The 27,006-nt window shown below is 41.9% G+C and overlaps 2 protein-coding genes across 2 annotated transcripts; both read left to right on the forward strand.

The window, feature by feature from the left end:
• The first annotated feature begins 1,227 nt into the window (after positions 1-1,227).
• LOC104345285 (secreted frizzled-related protein 2) lies at positions 1,228-4,629 on the forward strand. Its single transcript, XM_009949675.2, has 4 exons — positions 1,228-1,514; positions 2,057-2,226; positions 3,135-3,227; positions 4,319-4,629. The coding sequence occupies exons 1-4, from the start codon at positions 1,228-1,230 to the stop codon at positions 4,627-4,629; spliced, it is 861 nt and encodes a 286-aa protein (XP_009947977.1).
• Positions 4,630-7,407: 2,778 nt separating this feature from the next.
• On the forward strand, positions 7,408-26,840 carry HDAC10 (histone deacetylase 10). Its single transcript, XM_086473596.1, has 20 exons — positions 7,408-7,472; positions 8,338-8,472; positions 10,683-10,779; positions 12,604-12,701; positions 12,782-12,886; positions 13,097-13,165; positions 13,822-13,948; positions 14,432-14,497; positions 14,755-14,814; positions 15,189-15,278; positions 16,571-16,677; positions 18,268-18,335; positions 18,816-19,086; positions 19,598-19,688; positions 21,302-21,387; positions 21,875-21,928; positions 22,562-22,646; positions 23,087-23,272; positions 25,171-25,330; positions 26,039-26,840. Exons 1-20 carry the CDS (start codon positions 7,408-7,410, stop codon positions 26,062-26,064), a joined length of 2,046 nt encoding a protein of 681 aa, XP_086329722.1. The 3' UTR covers positions 26,065-26,840.
• The last annotated feature ends 166 nt before the right edge of the window (positions 26,841-27,006 follow it).

Raw genomic sequence — 27,006 nt, forward strand, 5'->3', positions numbered from 1 at the left:
TGTAATAAAAAAATGGAAATAAAAATTAACACCCATAACTAATTGGAAAAATGTTTTCATCAGATTAAAAATTTCCACAAAATGTTTTGTGTAGAGCTTCAACTCTTTTAACTAATGCTCTGACTTTTCTATTCATAATAGGTAAAAAACACATTACTCAGACCCTCCGTCACCTTAACTGATTCCCCAGCCTCTCTATCGCAAAAAGCTGTTTATCAGTATTATACTAAGAACAGTAACAAAATACTCAGGCAGTAATTCTGTTAACTTTTAACTTAAGAAATTTAATACCATTTTTTGTGCTACAAACAGAAAAAGTAAACATCTGGTATAATTTGCTTTGATATAGCTTAATGTAATTGTAATTTATTAATAAATAGGTGAAAAGTAGTATTATTTTAAGTGTAGCCAGGTTTGTTTGAAATAATAAAAAAAAATGTTTCTCCATATATGTAACTGCCTTTCCACTCTGAATAAATACTGATCCACCACTGAACTTGAATAAATGAAAGATGCGAGTTCTGTAGCCATCTGATAGGCACATACTTCAACCAGGAAAACAATTCTGTATTTTCAGGTGTCTATTAAAATTAGCAGAAGTTGAGACCTTTAGCATGTCACAGGATGAGGATCCAGATTTCCAGACAAAATACTTGGTTAATAGTGGGAGGCTGTCTCTTTTACAGCGCTTGACCAAAGAAAGTACCTCTTCTACATTGTAAAACAGTGGAAGAGACATGGGCAATTAGCACAAGCAAAACATTTTCACTTGATAAGTCAATCTGGGCTGTTTTTTCTTCCTGGCCAGCAGTGTCTGAAAACAAAGGAGACACAGCAGCCCCAGGAGACAGCTTGTCTGCCCACCCGTTTTTCTGGGGGATCTCTTAATTTGTTTTAGAAAGCACACAGCAAAACTTCTAGGCGTCAAAATTTAATATGCCACGTAGCACGCTGCAGCGACTGACACTGTGGGACACGTGAAAGGCTATCGCACACCGGTGTCTTTAGGGAACATACTTCTACACTTTGTCTCCACCTCCCTGGTTATCACAACAATCCCTTGAATAGGCAATAAGACCTGGTCTTGTCTCGAGTGATTTGATAAAGCAGTTGATAACCCACAGTTCATTAAGCTTTTGGGATATATAAGCCACAAGGTTTTCAGCGTGCTCCTGTGCTTGGGGGGTTTGACAGCTCCCTGCTCAGCAGCCCAGGAGGCACTGGAAGATGTCCTTGGCTGCAAACATACTTGGTTTTGCTCTGAGTAGTTTCCTAGGAGTGGCAACAGGCTTTGACATTGGATTATCGACGAAATGTGTAGTGATACCCAAGGAGATGGACATGTGCCACAAGATTGGATACTCCGAAATGAGACTTCCCAACCTGATGGGACACACCAGCATGGCAGAGGTCATCCTAAAATCCACCACCTGGCAGCACCTTGCGCACACGGACTGTCACCCTCACGTGAGGACATTCCTGTGCTCCCTGTTTGCACCCATCTGTTTAGATACGTAAGTACCACAGCACCGTGCAAAACTCTAGCCTTTATTTGCCAGAGCAGGGATCAAATGAAATGCATGTTTATCATAATCTAAAGGGGCTCTCCACCTTTTCTGAAACAGTTCTGTTAATTTTTTTGTATTCATTAGAAAGAAAAGTACTGAAAACACGTTCCACTTCAACTTTAGTTTGCCTTGGGAAAATGAATGCTGTTCTCAAAGGATGTCATGTTTTACTTTGTTACAGTTGAAATTTTATTCTTGTTAATTTAGGGTTGAAGCGGCGAATAGAATCAGGCTCATGCTGAAGCTTTTCTGAGGTTGTAATAAAAGCATTTTAAAAACCGTGACTTAATCCGGTAAGCTCAGTGCAGCCCACATACAGACCGCTTTGCACAGTTCGCACAGCTGCCGCTTCTAGAACTGTGTTACTGTTGAAGGATGTTAAATATCAGCGAAGACGATGTACTTTGCACAGAAATCACTGTTGCAATATTTTCTGTTATCACTGAGTGAGTTTAACTGATTCAGCCTGGTATTTCCTCCGCCGACAGGTTTATCCATCCTTGTAGGAGTATGTGTGCTGCCGTCCGTGACAGCTGCGCCCCCGTACTCGCCTGCCATGGACACCCCTGGCCTGACAGTCTGGACTGCGATCGATTCCCTGCGGACGAGGACATGTGCCTGGCATCTCTTACAAAGGAATACAAATACCTGCACAAAGGTAGATGGAAGACGGCAGAGGGGAGGGTGGCCATACCCTGTGTTCCTGGGAATCAAGGAGATACAAGGGACACTGCTCCCAGCCTGTGATTTTGTAAATGGAGTCGTGTCTGTCTCTGCTGCTTCACCCTGTTCGTGCAGGTGGCAGTGGAAAGTGCTGGCACGTGCAGTGTGAGCTGCAGCAGACCTCAGGTGGTGTAAATCACCGCTGCTGCAAAAAACTAAAATGTAGACAGTCTACGCTTAGTGGAGGAAGGCCATTGTCACCCTGCACAGCTGTGGGCAGTATCACACCCACGACAGCACACCGCGTTTGGGGTATTTTGAGGTCTCTCTACAGACTTATCAATGGCCCTTATCACGGATAAATTTGTGTATACAATGAATTGGTTCTCAGATCAGCTTAGAAAAGCTGTGATGATTTATTATCTGATTTTCCTTAGGGAAACCTGAGTTATCATGACATTAATGTTCAAAGCTTCGAATGCACTCAGGCTCATTAACTTCTGCAGAAAACAGTAGGAATCGGTTGCTGCGGGCACACCCAAATTCATATATTCACAATCCTAGTGCAGCTGCACCCAGAGTCACTGGCAGAACCAGCCACCTAACCCCTTTCCCACCCACCATAGCCATACTGAAAATAATGCTGTATTTGTAACTGTGTTTGATGCTGGGAATCCAGCTTGTCAGCCTGAACAAGGCCTGAATGTGCATGGAAAATTAAGCTCCTTTTCATCCCTAGACATGTTTTCAGAGAAGTGTGTAGTACTTTTACATTATCGCTGACCAGCTGTGTATTTTCTCTGTCATCCCTGTGGTTAAACAATGGGCTCTCAGCTTTGACAGCAGAAAATGAAAACAAAAGATTACAAAAGATAATGATGAAACTTTGCAATTTCTTACCAGTCCTACCAAAGCCTGCCTGCCAGACCTGCCCAGCGGTGGAGGAATTCTTTACGCACAAAAGAGTTCTTGAAGTTTTCTGTGACAGTAACTTTGGTAAGTCCTTGCTAATACGGCTGCCGTTAAAGAAACTAACACCTTCCTTTCTAAAACGCTTTAAAATTAGGATTACAATAAGTGACAGTTTCTGCTGCGATTCCAAAGGATTTAGAGTTTGGCTGCTGACTTAACTTCAGGTTGTTTTTCAGAATATGTTCTTTCTAATCGAACTACAAGGAGGATTTATTCTGCATGAAAGATTTACTAATGATCTAGTTTACCACCAAATAGCTCTTCTGTTATTGTCTAGTTGGCTGCATTGTAGTACAACATGCTTTATGGAAAACATTTCTGGCAAAAGCAGCCAAATAAGCAGGTTTGCCTTTTATTAGTGGTTAAACCCAAAGTAAATCTTTGGTGTTGTACCAATGAATAGCGTGTCCTTGTTACTTTTGTGATACGTAGCTTACTGAAAAGGAGACTCAGAAAATCGTATCAGTAAAAGAAATTCTTACCTCGTGTTGTCTTATTGGAGTGACAGGCAATAATTTTGAGTTTGCCCTAGAAACTACCTGCAAAGTACTTCGATGTCAGCGCAGAGACTCTCCGCAGCTTTGGCTGGCTTTAGATCAAGTCATATAGAGAAATTTCATGCTAAAAAGTGTTGGTGGAGTCAGGTGGGGTAGGTAGATGCCTCTGATGAAAAGAGAATACCTAAAAGGGTGGTATCAGCAAGCACTACTAGCTGTTTTTGCTGAGGGGTCTTCCTAACATGAACAAAGTGAGCCTCAGGACAATTGCTTGGGCAAGCTGAGCAGCCTCGTGGTACAAGAACAACACCAACAGCTTATGATACCTAATTATTTGAAAAGTCTGACATACATGCTGATGGCAAAAATACGTTACTCCCTTTTGTGAAAATATTTTTTCCTAGTTGCTTAATTTAATGAAAAAAATTCTTTACTACATAACCTTTATTTTTTAAAAATGTTTTAAAATGTATACTGCTGCTGGAGAAGGCCTTGCCATACTCTATCAGCTTAAATTATCATAGTATTTTTAAGGAATCCTCCTGCTTTCACTGGTAGTGTTTCTTTCTGCATTTGGGTAAACAGAGTGACTTACGTGTTTCCTTTTTTTTTCCTTAGCAGTGAAAGTAAAGCTGTCCAAGAAAAGAACAGTATTTGGTGATCAGGAGTATAACATTGAATGCCAAGCAGAATTCATTACCCAGGGCTCACTGTTGCCTTATGAAACTCAGAGTATGATACAACAGTGGCTGCTTATCAACGAAAACTGTACGCAGAGGATGACTCCAACCCATCGTCCCATGGTGTACCTCCTTGTGGGGAATATTGAAGAGGGCATCATTTTAGTAAACCAGGTCTATCGTTGGCAGAGAAGGGACTCCCAGCTGACTTTGGCCACTCAGAAGTGGAGATATCATAAATGCTTGTAAATATTTATCACGTTATTTGTAAAAAGATGATTATACTTCTCACGCCAAACCTATCTTGTAAATAGGAGTGTATTATAAGTGGAATGTAAAAAAAATAAGTTGTATTGTAAGTTGAACTTAAACCCCAGTGTTATCAGGCCTCCTTTCTGTAGCATTACAGCTGTTCACATCAAGTTTGAACTTGGCCAATCATGTGCAAATGCTTCTTTCAGTTGTTGCAAAGAAAATTTGTAATATGTGCAAAAACTAGCATAAACCAGTTTTAATCTAGCTGACTACCTTTAATGTATTTTTCTATACCACCCACTCTACTATTTTCTCCAGTTACCTAAATTTTCCCTTGCTTACTGTTTCATTAATCCACCTCATTTCCTCCCATTGGAGTATTTTAAAAGAAGGCAGCCCTCTGCTGGTCGCTTTTGCTGGAATCAAAGTGGAATAAACAGGAATAAATAACTGTAAGCACGATATTGTTGGCCCCAGATACACGATTTGGTTACTGGGTGTCATTTTACAATGACAGAGCAGAGAGCACCTCAGTGGTAATACCTGATGCACAGGCTAAACACAAGTTTTTGAAACTTTTTATTCTTGCGTGATGTCCTGAACGTAACATGGTTCAACTGGAATCTAAATGAGGTCCCTGCTACTGAAAGGTCCCTTTTCATTTTCAGACACATTACAAAAGTCAGTGTACAAACTTCACCAGTTGTCTAAGTGGTCTGCAGGGAACCAATGGCGTGATAATATTCAAGAAATGTGAAATATTACAGTGGCCACATGGTTATCATGCTCATTGTCACTGCAATACACTGGCATTAAAGTCTACATGAAGAAGGACAGAACTTGCCTTAATTCTAGTTTTAGAAATACATATAATAGACACAAGAACAGGTGATTGATAATACAAAAATTAGAAACTGTTTCAGTGATACAGTGTCTATTATTGTTACATTTTCTTGAAACAAATATGGGGAAAGTTTATGGTCAGTAGCTTTCGGAAAGTCTCACTTGTAAAGATTTGGGTTCCCGGTATGTCCCCTGTAAGTGCAGGTCTGTATGCAGGCTCCTGATAACACGTGCTCCATCACTTTCTACCATGAACTGCAAAACTAGTAGAAACTAAGGAAAAAAAAGTTGAAATAACCTATATTCAGGTTACGTTGTATAACGAAGTCACTGCTCAGAGAAAAGTAGGTTGTTCAAAAGCTCAGTTCATGTGATCCCGCCGGGCCTGGGCTGGTCCCTGCAGGAGACCGGTGAGCGTTCAAAGCGGCCCGTCCTCCCCGCACACGGCAGCTGCCCCGGGAGGGTGCGGGGGAGGCTCCCCAGGGAGCGGCGGAGCCCCCGACCCGCTCCGGACCTGCAGGGGCGGCACCAGCACCCGAGCTCGGTGCGAGGGGACGCGGCACCCCTGTCACCTGTGAGACCGACACTCCTGTTACTCTGCGGAAATGGAGTTGTTACCATCGTAGTTCAAGTTTTTATTCAATTTCTCTTTATATTCGAGGATACCACGCAGTCCAGGGTTGTGGGGTTTTTTTGCTCTTGGCTTTATTACATACTAAAAACGTACCAATACCTGTGGGGGAACTATGCTTGGCAGGCAGACACAACTCGGACTGTCAGGCCTGCTCCAGAGAGCTCCGGCAAAGCGCAAGTTTTTCTCTGTAGGCGCTTTAGGGCCTCCCGTTACACACAGCGAAGCGCACAGCGGCACTGCCGCCGCGAACAACCGCATCCCCACCGACAGCTCCGCTCGCCGCGCCGGGCCGGGCCGGGCCGGGCCGGGCCGCCCGCCGCGCTGAGGGCCGGCCGCGGGGCGGGGATCCGCTCGGCACGCCCGCAGCCGCCGCGGGAGGGGCGGCCGGCCCGGCCGGGGCGTTCCCGGCGGCGGGGCTGGGGCCGGGGCCGGGGCCGCGTAGCTGAGGCGCGCAGCACTCTTGCGCTCGCCGCCTCCGCGGGCCGGGGCCTGGAGCGCCGTCGGCGGCCCCGCCTGAGGACGCCTGGGGCTGCCGGGCTTCCCCGGCGGGCGGAGGCGAGGCGAGGGGCGAGGCGGAGCGGGCCCGCGCGAACGCGCCCTCCGGGGCTTCGGTGAGGCGGCATGGCGGCCCGCTGCGCGGCGGACCCTCTGCCTGCGCGGCGGCTTCTTTCTTTCTCTGTAACGTCTCTCTTGGGGTGTGGAAAGACCGGTAGACTTTAAAACACAAGAGATCCCTCTAATGGTTCTGCCCGTCGTGCATATAATCTGGTGTTCATACTTCGTGGCTTTATAACGTCAGTTTCCACAAGTAGCTGTTCCCCCTCACGTCAGCCGTGGCAGGTAAGGGTCTGCGTGTCATGGCGGGAGGAGGAGGCGGAGGAGGCCTGTGCAGGCCTGCGCTCAGGTCCTCGGCAGCCTTGGTAAGGCCTTCGGCGTGGGCCAGAGGGGCTCGGAGGGACAGCGGCACCCCATCGCCTGCGCCAGGAATACTTGTGCCGAGGTTTTGAAAAGCCACATAATCCTGAATCCCGCCTGTGCGTGCATCGTTTCAAGGCCTGTGCCATGAGCTTTGCACTGCTGTCTTGTTCCTCGGGCCTGTCAGGAGGAGCCCTAAAGGGTTTTCTTTGGTTTCGTTCCATAAGTACGAAGTCTAAAGTGCAAAGTTGTCACGCAAGCAGCTACGCTCTGTACGTGTATTCTAGCTAGCTAATATAACATTAACTTCGCTTTAAGGTATGTTTTCTTCTTGCCTGAAATACGTGTCTCGGGATTTTTGTTTTGCTCTCCCTGTAGCCATGGCCTCGGGAACGGCGCTGGTTTATGATGAGGAGATGACCACTCACAAACTACTCTGGAGTGAGTAAGTCACTGACATCCTTCTTATGAATAGATTCTTAGTAGGGCTTCTGAGAGAAGTGCCATGTAAACGCAGTTTTTGTTATTGTAATAGGAACTACCTAGTGATGGATACCCTGTCATTTTCCTAGTAAGTAGAAAGTCTTTCCTTTCGGAGAAAAAATTTTATTTTATTCCAAATTTCTATCCAGATGCCATAATGATAACCTAAAGCTGGATTTGAGAAGCTGCAGGCTTCTAGCCTGGTAGGCCTTAATTAGAAGTGTTAGTTTAAACAGCTGAGTAGCCCCCCTAAATAATGTATTTTCGGCTAATTAAATTGCTTATAAAGCTGAAGTACCATTGGTCTTGGAAAAAATATGTAGGTATACTCACTCAGTTGAAACCTGTCAATTAAATTCAATTAGAAATTGGTATATGTCACTTGCTTAAATTTACATAAATTAGACCAGTGCGTTTGCAGTGCTCAGAGTAAGAGTCCGCTGTTGTCTTCTCTCCCAAACCCACTTCTCCGTTGTTCACCTTCATTGTAACCTACAGCTCTTCATTTCAGCATTCCCGTGTCTGTAGTTAAGCATTGCTAGTTGCAGTGGTGAGAGGAAACAAAAAATGATGCTATTGTGTTTCTTTTACATTTAGGAACCATATATAATTTTCTGCTTACATATTTCAGAACTAATTTTTTGCTCAATTCCAAACCAAAAAGTATTTCAAGATTAATTTTTTTTTTTTTTTTTTACTCTCACGTATGCCTCTATGAGGGTAATGAATCTTTTTACAATGGGAAGTTAAAAGCTAGGCATTATGAAGTGTGCTTGTTAGCTGTACTGGTATGGTATTATAGTAATACGGTTATTGCCTATTTTTAGTCCTGTTTGTGATATCGAAGTGCCAGAAAGACTGTCGTCCTCCTATGAGCAGCTTAAATGTTACCATCTTGTGGAAAGATGTGTTCATGTGCCTGCCAGAGAAGGAAGTGAGGAGGAGATCCTGCTGGTTCACAGGTCTGAAACTTACTTTCATCATTGTTCAGGTTAATTCAGTGAAATAGCAGATCTCGTACCTTCAGGTCATATTGTGGTCCATTTGAAAAAGTCTGCTCCAAAACTCAATGACTTCCAGTAATTTCAATGGAAAATGTGTCACACCGGAAGCTGGACAAATAAGGTTGAATATGGTGTAGGTGCTGGAGTATGAATCTGCTATTCTACTAAATCCCCATTCTCACTCTTTGGGTTCTTAAGCAATGAATGATGATTTATACATAGGATTAAAAGTAAACTTCTAATAAAAATTGGGATAAGACTTTAAAAAGTGTAGAAAAGTGGGCATTTCTTTAGAAAGATAATAACCTCCTCTTTCTTCAAAGCATCTTGGAGGTAAGAGTGAAAGAGAAGAACTTTACAGCTCATTCTGGGTGGGGGAAGTTAAGAGGGGCATCAGCCTGCCCGTTCTGAAGTCATGGCAATGAAGTCTGCTCTGGCATTTGTCACCTCCCTGTGATGATTCTGCAACCACCTGCAGATGATCCTGTTGCTTGTTTTGTTGCTTTTGCGCTCATTTGCCCTTGCCGGGGCGTGGCAGGGGCAGTGGTCCCTGAAAGGCACGGGGAGGCGGGAGCAGAGCAGAGGGACCGAGCAGCCAGAGGCAGCGGCAGCATGAGTGTGGGCAAGGGCACAATCCCACAGTACCCAAACGGGGTGAGCAGCCCAGACCCAGGGATGGTAATGGTGTTCGGCCATGAGTTTAGATTGCCCGACAAGGCCGTGGTGACGTGGCAGGTCTGAGGTCAAGCTGGAGAGTTGGCCCGTAGGTCGGGGTCCAGGCCCAGATCAGTGGAGTTTCTGGCCAGACACAGACATGGCTACACGGCCCAGCTGCAGTGTGGCCGAGGGTGCTCACACCAGGCGCCAAGGGAAGGAGGGGGAGTGCCTGCTGAGGCTTCTTAGCAGAGCTGTTTGGAAGGAGCACCTGCTGAGGCTCCTAGCTCACTTTGAAGGTGACCAGCTGTGCTATCTCTGCTGGTTCTGAACCCAGCAGCCTACCCCAGGAGGGAAGGCATGCACTCAGTGCCCTGACACCTGTGACAAGGACCATAGCTTCATCCTGTCATGCTTAAATTTTCAGATTACAGAACAGTATTTTTCCTAAGAACATACTTGTTTGTTAGAATGCAGTTATTGCTGTGTACCAATATAGTTTATTTTCATAGTAAACACATTTCTGATTGGGTACGGAAGAGGCTTGATCACTATTTCCAGTTGAGTTGCTATTGCTAGACGACTGGGGACAAATCACTTCACTTAGCCTTGTCCTGGTTTCCATAGGTAACCTAGAGATAATAGAGCTTTTTCCTTTCTAAAACACTTTTAGATTGAAACAACTTTATAACTCCTATAAAATGTTCTGTTTGTGTTCACAGTTGATTACGAGGCTGCTGCTGAGCTTAAACTAGTAATTAATTATACAGTCACTCAGGTTCAGACAGTTTTATTCCTGTTAATGCCTTCATTATGAAGCTGCTATTTAGCTTTATTTCCATTAGGCAGCACTAGTGTGTCTCATTTTGTTGTGAAACTCCGGTTGCTTTGGCATTGTCCACCTAGAGGAACGCATGTAATGGCATTGTATCTTGGACTAGGACACAGATGGGGGAGCAGAAGCCATCAGCCTCCTTTTCCAGCTCACCAGACAAGTGCAGGAGAGGGGTGACGGGAGAATTGGGGGAACATTGATGCTAGTGCCTTACTGCACTCTTGAACCAGTGGAAAGAACAAGGAATTTGTTCAAATACTTGTTTTCCCTAGAACACGGGAGGACTAGACATGCATTCTCTGAGTTATAATGCACACTGATGACTGTCAGAATCCTAGTTTAGTTCTTGTTGGGATGATGTCTGTATGTAGCCTGGGTTGCAAAACAGATTGCTGCACGATGAACAAAGAGCCTTTTGTTGAAAGCAAGACTAATTGCTCTTGCCACTGGAAAAGGGGAAGAATGTCATTATCTGAAGACATCCAAGAACCCTTGCTTTCATAGCGCTCCTTATTTTTTTCGTGCAACTAGCATTCCAGAGTACCCACTGGACTTGTGAAGTCTCACAGAAAGTCCCCTTTAACATGCGTTCTGTTACGTTTCATTGCATTTTTGCATTAAAAAAAACCCTTTATAGCTGCTTAGTTAATTGTTGCATTGATATCTTTTTCCTCTGCAGTTCAGAACACTTGGAAGTGGCAAAAAGCACCCAGACAATGAATGAAGAGGAACTGAAAAGAATCTCTGGAAATTATGATGCTTTTTTCTTTCATCCGGTGTGTAAGTTAAACTGCTTCCTCTGTTGGGAGTTACAAGTATTTGTGTTACTGCACCTGAGTGGCACTTTTCTGAGTTGGGGAAAATTTGCAATACATTTTTTGCCATTTAAGTAGACTTGCATTTAGGTTTTGCATTACTGTTATCTGTTTTAAATTTAGTATAATGCTGTAATTTAAATTGGTTGAGTGTGCTGTCATCTATTCTGTAATTATATCGTGCCAGTATAGCACACTACTCAAATTTTAGCTCTATTTTTGTCACTTAATATCACTGTAGACCATTAGTGACCTGCAGATCACATTTTGATTACACTGCTCTTAAATGTTGTGCCAGGTTATGGAGGTGAAGTCTTTCGTGTTTGTGGTGGGTTGACCCTGGCCAAAATGCCAGGTGCCCACCAAAGCCACTCTATCACTCCCCCTCTTTAACTGGACAGGAGAGAGGAGAGGAAAAAAAAAAAAAAATAACAACAGGCTTGTGGGGTTGAGATAAGGACAGGGAGATCACTCAGCATTTACCGTCACGGGCAAAACAGACTCAACTGAAAGGAAATGTAATTTATTACCAATTAACTCAGAGAGGAGTAATGAGAAATAAAACCAAATCTTAAAACACCTTCCCCCCACCCCTCCCTCCTTTCCTGGGCATAACTTTGATCCCGATTTTCCTCCCTCCTCCTCCCCCCCAGCGGTGCAGGGGGAAAACAGGGAATGGGGGTTGGGGTCAGTTCATCACACTGTTGTTTTCTGCCGCTTCTTCCTCACACATTTCCCCTGCTCCAATGTGGGGTCCCCCTCACGGGAGAAAGTCCTCCATGACTTCTCCAACATGAGTCTTCCCACGGGTTCAGTCCTTCATGAACTGCTTCAACGTGGGTCTCCTCCATGGTGTGCAGTCCTGCAGGAACTGACTGCTCCAGCGTGAGCCCCCCTCATGGGGTCTCTGGCAGCAAACCTGCTCCAGCGTGGGCTTCTCTCTCTCCACGGGCCACAGGTCCTGCCAGGAGCCTGCTCTGGTGCAGGCTTCCCACGGGGTCACAGCTTCCTTCAGGTGTCCACCTACTCCAGCGTGGGAGCCCTCCACGGGGTGTAGGCAGTCATCTGCTCCACCGCCCATGGGCTGCAGGGGGACAGCCTGCCTCACCATGGTCTTCACCACAGGCCGCAGGGGAATCGCTGCTCCGGAGCCTGGAGCATCTCCTCCCCCTCCTTCTGCACTGACCTGGGTGTCTGCAGGGTGTTTCTCTCACATATTCTCACTCCTCTCACTCGCTGCAATTACTGCCCCGCAACAACTTTTTCACTCTCTTAAATACGTTATCACAGAGGCGAAAAACGCCGTCGCTGACGGGCTCGGCCTTGGCCAGTGGCGGGTCTGTATTAAAGCCGGCTGGCATTGGCTGCATCTGACATGGGGGAAACTTCTAGCAGCTTCGTACAGAAGCCACCCCTGTAACCCCCCCACTACCAAAACCTTGCCATGCAGACCCATTACAGTGTTTTGTTTCTGTAAGGTTTCATTCCTTATGTTCAAAGATGCCGTGTCATTCTACTAGTCAGTTTGGTATGTCCACCTCATGTTTCTTAACTGCTCCAGGGAGAACGTTGTTACAAAGGGTACGGTGATCGCAGGTGAACCCAGCAGAAAGCACCTTGGAGTCTGTGTTGTAAAATCGTGCTTTCAACTGTCTGCATACAGACTCAGTTGGGTAGAATTACATCAAGACAATGTGCTGTTGGGGTGCAAAAGCACGTCGTGTAATTAGTGTACAACAAGCTGATGAGTGATTGATGACAACTATGAGTTTTTCTGTTTTTCAGAACACTTACCGCTGTGCCAGACTAGCAGTAGGAGCGACTTTGCAGCTGGTGGATGCTGTAATGTCAGGAAAAGTGTGCAATGGAATGGCACTAGTAAGGTAAGAAAATGTGTGAGAAAGTTTTCACTTCTTACCAAAATTTCTTTTGTTGTAAGTAACGGTGTAAAACTTTGGTTTAGACCTCCAGGTCACCACAGCCAGCGAAGTGCAGCTAATGGGTTCTGTTTGTTCAACAATGTTGCTATTGCAGCAGAACATGCAAAACTGAAATACGGTCTGCAGAGGTAAGTGCATGGTTGACTCTAGAGAAGCTTTTCCTGCCCAAGTATGGCATTTACGTAACAGTTTGACGTGGTCCTGTTTTAGATTAATGTCTATAGCTTTCTGGGTGTCATGTACCTTTTGGGTCAGAAAAACATTATTCATCTGGGCATCCTTTAGATCAAGATGCTGTAGTTCTTCTGCTGAGTGTTTTCTTTTACTGATCTATGCAGAATCCTAATTGTTGACTGGGATGTGCACCACGGGCAAGGAACTCAATATATATTTGAAGAGGATCCAAGGTTTGAAGAAATTTTTTTTCTTTTTTTTTTAATGTTAGCTGGTTAAAGATTGCTTGCTTCTGTAGAGAATAAGATCTTTTAAATTTCTAAAACTAGAATCTTAGAACACATTCTCCTTGCTACTTTAGTCACTCTGTGACTTGCTATAAAATAGAGGGGAAAAAAATCTAACAAAAAATAAATATGTAAATCTGTTCTACTTTAAAGAATAACAAACACAAAATTAACAATACCTTGGTTTGCCAGTAGTAAGATCTCTTCATGCCAGTATTCAGGTAATACATCTATTCTCTGTATTCACAAATCTCTCCATTAAAGTATTCAAGTAGTAGTTGGATAAAATACATGAGCTTTATATTGTTCTCGGAAAAGCCACAGAAGCAGCTTCTAGAAACAAGCCTGCTCTTCTGAAAACGCCCTGTCTTGGATCTGGATGGAGTGCACGCATGCAAGAAATTCTTAGCAGGTTCATTTTTAGGTACTTTTGGCATTGGAACTACTGTACCAAGTTTCACAGTCCCAAGTCCATTAAGAGAACTAAGGAAAAAGGGCAGTTCTATTTTCTTCCTTTCAGTCAATACAATCACCAGGTTCAGGATATAAAGTCAGTTCTGGAATCTTTTCATCAAGTTGGATTTGTTCTTTGTATCTTTCAGTGTTGTATATTTTTCCTGGCATCGCTATGAACATCAGGAATTCTGGCCGTCACTCAAAGAGTCTGATTATGATGTTGTAGGTCTGGGAAAAGGAAAAGGTTTTAACATAAATTTGCCTTGGAATAAGGTAAATGTTGTTTACAGCACAACAAAGCAAGTGCAGTAGCTTTGTGTCTCATGCTTTACGTAACACTTTCTGAGAAGTGCACTGCTTCACTTGCTTGACAGATGTCTTAGCACAGTGTACATCCTTCCTGTCAGTGGAATGTCTGCTGAAAAATATGGTTCAGAATGTGATAACGTTTGAAAAAAAGAGGGAGAGAAAAACACACGCGTACTCGTTTTTTCTTGAATATCTTGTCTCGCCATCAAATCAGACAGTGTCTCAGGAGATGATTACATCCATCCTTGTTCAGCAGAGAACTGAAGCTCATATTTAAGAGGTGGATATTTATGCACGTTATTTAAATGGAGTTGGTTTTACTCGACCTCATAAGGTTCCCCTATCTCTTTAACTTTTGATAATATTTTTTCCTTGAAGTTTTGAAGAACCTTAGAAAATTGGTTATTCCAACAGGAAAATACAACCTATATTTCTCATATTTCGCAGGTTGGGATGGGAAATTCAGATTATCTTGCTGCGTTTTTCCATGTGTTGCTTCCAATGGCTTTTGAGGTAATTTTTTTACTGCTCTGTTGTTTGAATAGCAAACCAAAGGCTACTTCCTGAGTACTTCTTGAGCAGGTATCACTGAATATTGTGTAGAAACGCAGTAATGGCCAGTAGCACAGTTAACTTTTTATTCAGGGAGAGTCTTTATTTGTGCTCATATTCTAGCTGAAATAACAGCTGAACATGGTACAGTTGAAATTCAGTACAAAATTGAAAATAGGACATGAGAATGTGCTGAAACTCTCTCTGTTTTATAACAGTTTGATCCTGAACTGGTTATTGTCTCCTCTGGATATGATTCTGCAATTGGAGACCCTGAAGTAAGTAGTTTGTGGCCTTTGTGTTGTCAGTCATGAATCTGTTTGCAAAATATTCTTACCTCTTAAATGTCCTGTGATTGCTAGATGAAGTTCGCTTTGACCAAGCTAAAAATACATGTTTGAGTCTTTAAGCTAACCCCAGCTCATTAAATGCTACAAGAAGACACATAAAGACAGATTATCCTGTAGGCGTAATTACTGTGTTGGTTTTTGCACCTTCCTTTAAAGCAGCTGGTTCAGCATTTCATTAGATACAGTGAGAGGCAAGTGTTCCAGTATTCCAACTCGGACTCATGTATTCAGATTGTATGGGGTTTTTTAATCAATATTTTTGATTCAGGGTTTCATCTCTTAAAATTTTTTCTTTGATTTAGGGTCAGATGAACGCCACTCCTGAGGTTTTTGCCCACCTTACCCATTTCCTGATGCAGCTAGCTAATGGAAAGCTGTGTGTCATCCTAGAGGTAAAGGCTCTGGAAATATACTCCCAAGGGAAGGGTCTTGATGTTAGAGCCACATAGGGCAAGCTAGAAGCTAGGAAGTGAAACTTCGTAACAAAATAATTTATTCTTTTTATCTTTCTTTTGAGAATCAGGAATGCAAAAATAGCTAAGATTTGACAGTACTCTTATATGTTAGAAGAAAAGCATTTCTTAAAACCTGATTTTTTTAACTTAAAATTTTGACATATATGCTCAGTGTTCAAAAAACAATATGCTCCATGGATCTGTTCAGTTCTTGTGAACAGTGTTTAGTCTGCTGCTCTGGACAGTCCCAAACTCATTAAAAAGTATTTAATGAATAAGCTGCATTACCAATGTTTTTACAAGTATGTCTTACTTCAGGAGAGTTTAAAAAAGCCTGTGGCCTAAATATACTCTCAGTAATGGAGCCCTTACTAAATTCCCTCTTTTTTGATTAAAAGCCTCTATGCAAGCTCTTTTTCTAAGAGATGATTTTTTTTTTAAACAATTAAAAATGTTTCCTCCTTTTGAAATCTAGATTTCAACTCCCTGTTTCTGCTGTGTGTTAGAAAAATGGTGGTTTTTCAGGTAAATAAGTGTGTGGAAATATTACTGCCAACAAGGTCTCTAGGAGAGAACTGTTTATTAATTGGTTCACTTGACTCTGTTTTGCATGACCTTTCTTCCATCATCCTTTTCTCCAGCAGGTTCTTACAGATATTTCTGTCTACTAGCTGAAGTGCAAATAAGCATCCCCTCCCAATACAGACGATGGGACTGCTCCACAAGTGGTGTGCAGGAAGCAATCTATCATCTGCAACCTAGCAGTCTTAAATCTGTCTTCAGTTGTTCTCCAAATTCTGCCAAACCGTTAGGGTAACCGTATCTTAAAAGTGTCAGGCTATGGGAGATTTCCCTTGTAGACATTTTAGAGGACAGTGATAGTATTTGCCTTCTAAGGAATCTTCCACAAGAATTGTTGAAGATGGCATATCATGAATAGGAATGGAGAAGGCGTATGTTTCCAGGGTTTTCATGGCAAAGTCACAACTGATTTCCAAAATGAATTGAACCGTGATAAAGCTGAGTTGAATCATGGGATGCCAGTGAAGTTGAGCAAGTAGTCTCTAACTTACTGGTTTCATATTGAAAATCATTGACTTAGATGTACTTGTGTATCATCTTCCGTTTCTGTAAATTCAGATGCATTTCAAAAGTTTAATGTATTTCCCATGATGATATTCAGATAGATGATAGATACTCCTTAGGTGACACAAAATACATTTTTCTAGGGTGGGTACCACTTAAAGTCGTTGTCTGAATCAGTCTGCATGACTGTAAAAACTTTGCTCGGAGATCCTGTACCTCAAATGACTGGAGAAATGGCACCTTGCCTAAGGTAAGCATATGAAGAATCTTAGAGCAACCCATGTATTTATCAAAGAGACTAAAGACATGCATGCTTTGAACATTTTGCTGAAGCAAGATTTTAATACGATGCTTTATAATATTTAATATTCTGCTTTGGATAACTTGCTTTCCAAAAAAGTCATCCAAGGCACACGTTTGTATACTTTTGTTTCTGAAATTATTTCAAGTTGCGAGAACTTAATGGCTTATAATTTCACGCTATTTATCCTTGGGCCTTGTTATCCTGTAGAGATCCATCTCACTCAAGGCTGAGACAATCCTGCTGTAATCAAGGCAATGCCAGTTAATAAGAGCCAGTATTTGGGAAAGGATGTAATTGTGAGGATTAGGTCTTCAGGACCGCTTCAGTTGCTGAAGTACAGCAATAGCTGGAGCTGACCTCTCTCTCATCAGTGAGAGCTGATGCTGTGCAGAGCCAGTCTTGATGACTCCTTGTGTTTCTGGAATTTGGAGCATCGAGGCCTGGGGTGCGAAAGCACTCGATTGTGTGCAGCTGTACCAAGATAATTAAACTTCAGGCCTGACTTCTTTTTGGAGACAGTAAGATTGTGTTTGCACGGTGAATCTGACTTAGTAAAGCATTCTGAACCTTGGGCTTGAATCAGTCCCGTATCTAAACACTGTCTTTCTCTCTACCTGTCTATACTACCTCCTTCACATCTCCGTGTTCTGTCCTCAGTCTCTCTTCCACCTCAATGGTTGTCCCGTGCTTTTTTTCAGCAGTACTGCTCCTCATGCATTTTGGTGGCAGCATCTACCAGTCGGCTGTGTTAGTTAAAACTCAGAGCTCAGCTCAGTCAGGTAAGCAGTGTAGATATACACAGGCTGGGGAAGAGTTGGGTTTGGTAAACTCTGATGGAGCAAAGCTGGTTATTTTGCTCCCACCACATCCCATAGCCCTTGTATCACCTCTTCTTTACCAACTGTAGTATTGCTATCATCCTAGCTAATAGGGAGTTGATTACATATTTATCAGTTTGAACAGTCCAGCTCCTGAACACCTTACAAATAATCTCCAAATACACAGAATTTGTCCTGGATTTAACATGACCTGAATTATGTTTGCATGATAGCTAACGTGATAGGACGATTTGCCTATAGTGGTGCAAATACCAGTGATAATAAAAAAAAGCGATTTCAACACAAAGAATAGCAGGGAATGTGCTTTACTTGGTTCCTGAATAGACAGTCTTGCTTTTGAGTGAATCTGATTACGTCTTTACATTTTGTAGATAAAATCTCTGACAGAGGAAAGACAGACAGGTGAAATCTTGCCTTTCCTCAAGTCAGGGACAGGTGTGCTTCCTCCAACAGCAGGGCTGGGATTTCACTCAATGTGTGTAAACCTGTGTACATACTGCATGTGTTCTTCACTTTTCTTCTTTGACTCTTGAATCTAATCTTTCCAAGCAGTCTGTCCCTTGGCTGTCATTTTCTTTATCCTTCTGTTCTGCGTTCCTGGAAGAGACCAGTTTTGGTTTTGCTTTTTCATTGAGGTAGATTATGTTTCCAGTATTTCCCTTAGTGCTGATAACTGTTAATCCTCTTTCTTTTTTAGTGCTGTTGAATCTATTCAAAATGTGAGAGCAGCACATAAACCCTACTGGAAATGGTTGCTGTATGAAGGTAATTGCTCTTTCTTCAAGCAGGTATGATTGGTAAATGGATTCATACAGAAGTTCAAAATTATTAAGATTAATAACCGTGGATTAAAGTAATTGAAGTACCAGTTATTCATCAAGTGACTGATGAAGCGGTGTGAGGCCTCATTCAAGGCCATGTCTTCGGCTGGTCTGAAGAGAATCATAGAAGCCACCGAACATCATGCCAAAAAGTAGTGCTTTGATATCATTTTTTGAGGATGCTGTTTTCTAAAAATATGAGCATGAGATTTATTATCACTTATGACATTTCACTAGATTAAAACAAATGTAGCAGCACTGAAAAATAAGATCTGTGGCAGGAAACATCGTAGCTAGTACGTGGAAATAAATATGCATACTATGAATACAGATGTACTCTGTTTTGTAAATAAACGTAACCAAATATTAACACACTGCTCAGGAATTAATACATGTGAAACCCCTCTTTTTTTTTTCTCTCTAGACACATCATTTTTACAAAATTTGAGCACCAAATCACACCTACTAAAGAAGGCTAATCCAAATCCCTCCGCAGAACATGAATCTAAGATAACTAACAACAATGAAACTGTCGAAGTAGAAAGGTTTTTGGAACTGCACATGAAAAATATTCTATTTCCAGTGCCTCCCATCAAAACAGCAACAACTGACTGTAAAGGTTCAGCACGTTTGCTCCCTGCACCTGTTCATTTGGTCAAGGAAATGGACAACACTGAAATAAAAGCTCTTGTCAGGTTGGGCCTATCTGTTTAATTTTCAACATAATTATGAGGATGAGAGGTCTCTGTGCAGGCTGTCATCTAGCTCTGTCTCTGCCATGGTCATCTTCTTGGCCGTAGTTTACTCAATTACAGCCAGAGTTTCTTCCTTTGAAAAACGAAGACATTGGCATTGGTTATCGCTCATAGCCTTGAAGTCCTTGAAAGAACTAATCAGAATACTTTGAGAAAACTGTTTCAACAGAGATAGAACAGTTAGTGAAAATGTATTCATTTAAAAAGATATTTTGCTAGGAAGGTGCCCTAAAGCTCTGTGTTCACTTTTAGCTAAAAAAAAAATACCTAACTGGTCTGATTTCAGTAGTTCAATTTTTTGTCTTAGTCTAATTTTGACAGAACTGTATTTCCTGAGGATCATCAGACACATTTGTTTTCTTTCTAGTGAGAGCTCAAGACTGTATCCGTGTCCTTTTTGAAAGCCTTATCACCTCTAACCTAGTTTTTCTGCATACAATTTGTTTTACAGTGGCTTGTACACAGACCTTGTGAAAGAGGACAAAACTTTGCTCTCTCTTGGCAGTACGTTGGCCATCCTAGATAAAATACTTAAGAAGGAGGTAATAATAAACTGCTTTGATCTTGGGGGGTTGGGGGAGAGTTGGATTCCTCTGATTTTCCCTTCTGCTTTATTGTCATCTAGATATTAGTTACTGTGTAGTTAACGACCCCACTGATTTCAGCTAGAATGCGCTTAGCTATGGGAGTGCACATGCAAGATGAGAAAGCAACTGTTTAAGGATAGTTGTTAACCCCAAGACATCTCTCTAATGATCTTTGAGCAAGATGTTTTACAGCTTTCCTGCAGTCACAGCATATGAGTCAGTAAGAACCTTTTAATCACTCTGACGTACGGGTGAGCCAGGCATTCTCCCCTCTGGTCAAGGGGAGCAGAAGTTGGTGGTGTATCGAGCACCAGTATGCAGCAGCATGAAATCTGAATGAGAAATGTCAAAATTTTTCCTGTCTCAGTGCACAGAGTTTTGCCTTCTGTCTTTAGGAGATGGTTTACTTTTGCATTGCCCTTCCTTACAAGACGCCACGCTGTGTGCAGCTGCACCCACTTACCATTATTTGTATAACAGTTTACTCAGAGTAAATTTTGATGTACACGTGGCCCCCGCTGCCCACACACACCCTTTAGTGGAGCTGTTGAAAACACCGCGGTGTGCTGTGATTCTGAACAGAGTAATTCCACTTCAGCATTTTGATTCTTGCAGGGTCAGGAACGAAGAGAAGGCTGGCTTACAGGGTGTATGTTTGTATTCCTGCATAAAAACTTGGAGAAGCAAAGAGAAAAAACTGCAAATAAGCTAAGAATACTACATCATCATAAGTCAGTCTCTCCCTTTGAATGAAAAGCTCCCTTTAAAGTACCGGGCCTGCGAGGAAGAGTAAATTGCCAGAATGGCCTCTTGCTTGTAAGCCATCGTCTTGCTGTTGGAAGTCACGTATGTAGATTTCAGGGACAGATTGCTGACACTATAGACTGCACATACCCTTAGGAGAGCCTATAAATAGATTAAAAAAAAATAGTAACTGGCAAAAAGAACTAGAACTTGTCATGAGTTGCAGATGCAAAGCTGAGCTTTTTATGTTGACAAATACAAAGAGGAGTGAGGAAGGGGAGCAGGCGTTACCTTTTCTGCTTAGCTTTCATGTAGAGTTCAAAGCAGTACACAACACAAGTGAACACCAAAGGGCTGCCTGAGTAACATCGTCGCTGTATTTTTCAGGAAGGAATAGCTTGCCTAGGTTAAAGGAAGAGTCAGAATTAGAATTCAGGGACAACCTCCTTTTCATGGGATGTATTTTTCTGGTGCAGTTTGCCTACCGGCACACTGAGCGTATCCAATCTGTAGACTATCTAGAGAACCAGTAAAGATGACCTTCCCCTGCAAAAGCTATTTTTACAGTTGTCTTTCAGCATAGCACTGTACTTTTGAAGTAATAGAACAACTCTTGGCATAATAATCAAATATGGGTTTTCTGTGGAAAGTGAATTAATAACATTTTCTTAACCCTACTACAATAGATCATTAAAATCTCTTGTACAGCTGTAGCTGTGCTTGAATGATACATATAAACAAGTAAAAATACAGTTGTTACAAATAAAAAATGACATGAACTTGTGCAGCACTAATTACTTCTGAATGAAAAATATATTTTGCAGGTATGCAATGGAATTGCAGAGTCACCCACATCTTCGGTTTCTGTTGCTGTTGCACTAAGACATGCTGTTCGTTTTGGATTTCAGAGGTGAATGTCGGCCTTTTGCATTTGGGGCCCTTTGACAAAATGTAAAAATAAGATACTAACTGTGTGAAATATGGCAAATTGCCTTCGAAACCTTAATTTTAAAACACATGGCATCGCCACATGCATAGCATTTTCAATATGTAGTGCTGAAAATACTATATATGCCAGCAAAAACCTTTTGCCTTACCAAAGGCAAAACACTTGTAAGGGTGGCTGCTATGTTAGCCTACATTTTCTTTGTGAGAATTTGGGTGTCTGTAGCCTGAGGACATTTTCTTGGTTTTGTTTTTTCTCCCCAGTATTTGATGGGAGAAAAGGAGTTCCCTTGAGGCGTTTTCTTTGTACTTTTAAAGGACCAAATTCAGAAACAATATACATTCTTTTTTATGCATCTAAGCAACATGCAAACTTTTTAAACAAATTGCACCAATTAAAAGAAATTACTTGTAGATGTAAATGTGTGCATGTTTTCCTTTGTGTTCTGCAGGGTGCTTTGTATATTTGTTGGAGACATGCAAGTCATACCAAGCGCAGAAGATGGGTGAGGTTTCTCTTCACTCCAGGGAGTCACATCTCAAAGGCTTTATAAATGTTCATAAGCGTCCCTATGTATGATGAAATCTGCACTAAGCAGTCAGTCATGAGCTGGTGTTCATTAAGTTTAGCTTGAGACAAAACCCCAAAACCTCCCCAAATATGTCTCTAAAGAAAAACGGCTATCTCTAAATGCCACTTTGAGTTTAGTGGTAGGTTTAGAGTCTAATCCTTCTATATTAATTGAAATGTAGATTGTTACTGAGAATAGAATATTGAAAATAGAAAATAATAAAGAAGGCAATTACTAATTATATAGGGTTTACTCCCCTGTAACTGCAGGGGGCACACACTGCTGATGCTGAGGTCGTTATTGAAAGTCATCTTTACTTATTTATAACTTTTTTTGCCACTTCCCCTTTTTCTTAAAAGTAATATGCAATAGTCTTTAACACTCTTTTTAAAAATAGCTTTAAAAGGATTTCAGTTCTAGTTGGTGTTTACATTATGGCATGTAGTAATACAAGTAGTTATTTGGTCCTGTGTTATGAATTAGTATTTAAAGAATGATGAAAGAAAAGGTCTTTTTATCTCAGTGGAAGTTGTTGGTTAAATACTCAGATGTGTTTTTTATTAACAGAAAAACACTCATGATACATATTTGTGAGAAAGAAGAGTCTGGAAAGACCAACTCCAAACACTATATTTCTCTCAACTGGAAAGAGGTGAGATTCACTTTCTGTAAAGAACATAAAAGAAAAACGTTTTTAACAGAAATAATACAATATATTTACAAATTCGTAAAATGACACTGAGAATTACACCCCTCACTGCAGGCTGGACCTTTGAAAATACTTCCTTTTCTTGTCCTTGCCAGGGTACTACTGCTTCACGGATCTTTAGGGTATATTAGAGTGCACAGGTTTGAGGAGACCTTGAGTAGCTGCTGTAGTTCATCTTCAAGAAGGCAGAGTTACAGTGAGAAGACACAAAGGAGAACATGAATAATCTGCATGTTTAATATAAAAATTACTGTGAAAATAGATCAATATCCTGTTTCCTACATCAGTCAAAAGCTTTTTGAGATTCATCTCACTGTTTTGTTTTATATCTGGAAATTTCAGGCTTTACATTTGTGCTAAACAGTTTCTCGTTGTTGTTAAAGGATGCTGAAGGAAATGACTTCTTTTCTGCTGTACTTGGATTCATTCTTCCTGTAGCATACAGTTATCAGCCGAACTTGACAGTGGTAGCTGTTGGACCAAACAGGAGCCTTGGAATAAGCGGGATTTCTCTGCTTTTTGCTTTACTACAAGGATTAGCTGAGTCCCGGATTTTTGCAGTGATCGAGGTAAGAAGTGGCGCTAAGCCGCGGTACTTCCGAGTGCCTGGGACAGGACCGGAATGGAGCAGCAGCAGCACGCTTGGGATGGGCTGCTTCAGGCTGCCCGGCACAAAGCACCGGCTGTGTCTGTACGGCCTGTGGTACCCCCGAGCTCATGACGCAAATAGCCCAGGTTTCCTTCTGCCTGAGAACGAGAGCAGACACGGATGCGTGCTGCTGTAGGCAGCCTGCGTGGCTGAGCTGCTGAGGCGTGAATGCAGGCCCAAGGCTATGCCTGTAGACAGTAGATGTTTTGGGAATTTGCCGCAACTTCCCTTTCCACGTGGGACTCACAACTCAAGAGTTGTCTCCTGAAGAGAGACACTTGTTGTCTGTTAATTACATGGCCTTATTCCATCAAATACGATTGAAAGCAGCCTGCTGTCCTGTTTGTCATAAAACACTACATTTCCTCTCCTTCTCTTGCCCGTGCCGTGCTTTATCACACACGACTTCCATCATGCAGAAAATAAATCAAAATGGCCCGTGTCCTTTAAGTGAACTCAATTGCCATGATACCTAACGGAGGACCAATCTACCCCAGCTTTGTGTTTCTGATGGAGAGCGTGGGAAAGGAAGTAAAGGATATGTGGATCTTTCCCCAGTCCAGTGTTTCCATGCACTACCACATTAAGGATTTCTAAATTTAGGAAGTCAGAGGCTGTATCCAGAGCAGTGTGTGATAAGTGCCCATGAGCACATCTTCCATGAGTTTGTCTAATCTCTTAAAGAACTCGACCCACACGCTGGGCCTCTGCAGCACCCTGTGGCTGTGAGTTACACCATTTCTCTGTGTGTTCTGTGAAACAGTAACCCTTGATTGCTTTTGTGCCTTCTAGTTCTTCTTTAATGAGAAACAACGAGTATTTGTTTGCGTATGCAATTTTATTCTAATCCATTTCCCGGCAAGTATCCAATTAAAGATGTACTATTCATTAAGCTGCCAATTAAGTGGATTTTGACATACTTTATTCTGTAGCCTTCTCAAATGTTACTTGGCTTAATTTACACTGATGATATGCAAATTGCCTAAGCTAATATAATTTGTACATTGATATACAGTATGCAGAAATAGTGTTATTTGGACATTACTAATTAGGAGTATGAAATGGAAAGAATTATTGATATTCTGAAAGGTAAACTCAGAGATAAAAAGGAAGTTAGACAGACATCTTTAAGAAATGACCGAGGCTTTTATATTGATACTCCACAGGTAGCTCCGTAGCAGGGTTATCTAATATGTGGGGATTTTCCAATGCCTGGGCTTGGCTTTTTAGAATAACTGAAAAAAGACTTCTGTCTTTTAAAAATAAAATAGAGTTACAGTCTTCAAAATAAATGTTAATATTCAAAATAAATGTTAATAATCCTCATATACTATGGATACCTCAGAATATAATTTATGTCAGCAAATTACATTGATTTAGACTGTCAGGAGTCCAAAAAATGTCACTTTCTGATGAAGCAAAATATGTCACTGTTTTCTACAGATAGAGAATAAATGATGCATGACGTAAACAAGCTCCATGCTCACCTTTCCTCCTAACATTCTCTGCCTTTAACCCAGCACTGTTTCTTTTAAATCACAAAAGAAAAACTGAGACTCTTTTTCTCTTTGAAAAAACAAAAACAAAACCAAAAACAACCCAACAAACCCCCAAATTTTACAGGAAATAAAAATTGATTTACCTCTTTCAGAAAGAACTTCTCCATTTTAACACATTTTTATTTGAAAATTGAAAGTTGCTCATTCTTGCTACTAACAGCAACATAATGACAAAAGCTTGTTTTAAAATGTTTCATGTATTACTGAAACCAACAAAGTTTGGCTCCAAGGAGTATTTTTTTCTTTTCTTCTTAAATAGGACACAGAGATAAATGTGATGCCAAGTGTAGCCAAAGTATTAGTAGGTGCTTCTACACCTCACTTTGGAGTTTATGTACCTCCTAGCCAAGAAAAAGTAAATAAAATAAAACTATTAAGAGACCAGTTTCAGCAGGAATGGAAAATGCTCCAGTGTTCAGGTAAGTTGTCTGGTTTTATCTTTAGTTCTTATTAAAATATGCAAGTTTCTGAAAAGATGACAAAATACAGCTGGATCCTTTAAGTCAGTGGGTTATTAAAGTCAGTGGGAGCACACTGCTGAAATGTGGAAAGGATGGAACTCTGAATGCTTTTAATTCTGCCACGTGAGCCACAAAGCACCGAGTCTGATTGCCCAGTAACTGCCCCCTTGGGAGCTCTGAATACTGTTACTCCTGAATTCTGAAGTGACACTGACAAAATACGGTGTGCTTAAAGAACGGTCGGTAAGATGCGCGCCGGCTCTGGTTGCTCACGCGTTTTCTGACTATGGTGCCAAATCAGGTGACAATTTGCGTTTACATTTAACTTGTCCACAAGTAACTTCACTTAACAGGGATTAGTCCTGCTTAAAGTACATTCACAAATACCTGAAGGTCGGCTACTGCATTGGGGTAGGAATCGGATACGGCATGTGTGTCTGTTTCCAGGCATACTTGCCTAGAAACGTTTCTCTACGATAACTTGCTTTCCAGCAGAAAAAGCAATGATGAAGGTGGGCATCTCTCTTTGAGAGAAAGTGCCCTGCTCACTTTCAGAAGAAGTGGCCAAGAGCAGCGGTGTGGTCCCAATGAAAATGCTCTTACGGGGCTGGGAAACGTGGTATGAGCGTGATTGATAACTGCTTTTCTTATTGCTGTTCTTTTCAGTGAAGGAGGGAATTTCAAGAAATTGACTTCACTTCAGAGTCATTTTACACAGCAGAAGAAAATGTGTTGCTGTTCATGTTGCCTTTTAAATCATCAGGAAAAGAGATGCTTGATCTTCAGACAGAATAAGAGCCATTTACAATTGTCTCCGGTTTTTAAAATACTGAAAATCCCTATTTTCAGCTAGAGAATTGTGCTTGCAAATGCTATATTGGCACTAATTGTTCAAGACTGAGACGTGAAAACAGCTCCTGTACTTTGTTAGGGCAAATGGGGGCCTGTGTCACTTGCGACACTGTAAAGTCAGGCTCGCCTGGGCAGGGGCTTGGCTGTGTGCATGGGAAAGCAGCCCAGAAGGCGGGCAGCTGAAATGAGCCATCAGCCCAGCCAACACCTTTTCATGTTACTCAACATCATACCAGGGGGCTTGCACTGCTGCCCCCACCGCCGTTTCAGTGGGAGTTTAAACTTCATGACAGGTCCTGTAGATTAAGTAAATTTCATTTCATAATCAGATTTAAAGGATTCACCTAACACAGTCTAGTCTTTTAATTTTTCTAATGAGTAATTGCAAGAACTTAAGAAAGAAAAGCAGCCGAACAGCTCTCGTGTACGCATTTCCTACGTCAGAGCTGGGTGCTTGAGATGAAGTTTAATTTCCTGAACTATACCGGGCATGAGAGAAAAAAGGAAAATATTTTGCATATGTAAAATGATAAATATGTAAGTGAATAAAGCAGCGTAAGGAGGACTTCACTGTGCCCTCTTCTCAAATGCAGATTGGCTGCATAACCACTCACACTCCCAAACCCCTGGAGAGGGGGTAGTGGCCAAAGGCTGACACCGCGTGAATTCTCCAAACGAAAGATGCCAAGGCGACAGCCACAGCATGCCTCGCTCGCAGCGTTCCAGGCAGGATTTCGGGATCATTTTCAAGAGCACTTTTCTGTGATTGTGACTTCAGTAAT

Source organism: Leptosomus discolor, chromosome 1 (assembly GCF_034619465.1).
Source record: "Leptosomus discolor isolate bLepDis1 chromosome 1, bLepDis1.hap2, whole genome shotgun sequence".
In the NCBI taxonomy this organism is placed as follows: domain Eukaryota; kingdom Metazoa; phylum Chordata; class Aves; order Leptosomiformes; family Leptosomidae; genus Leptosomus; species Leptosomus discolor.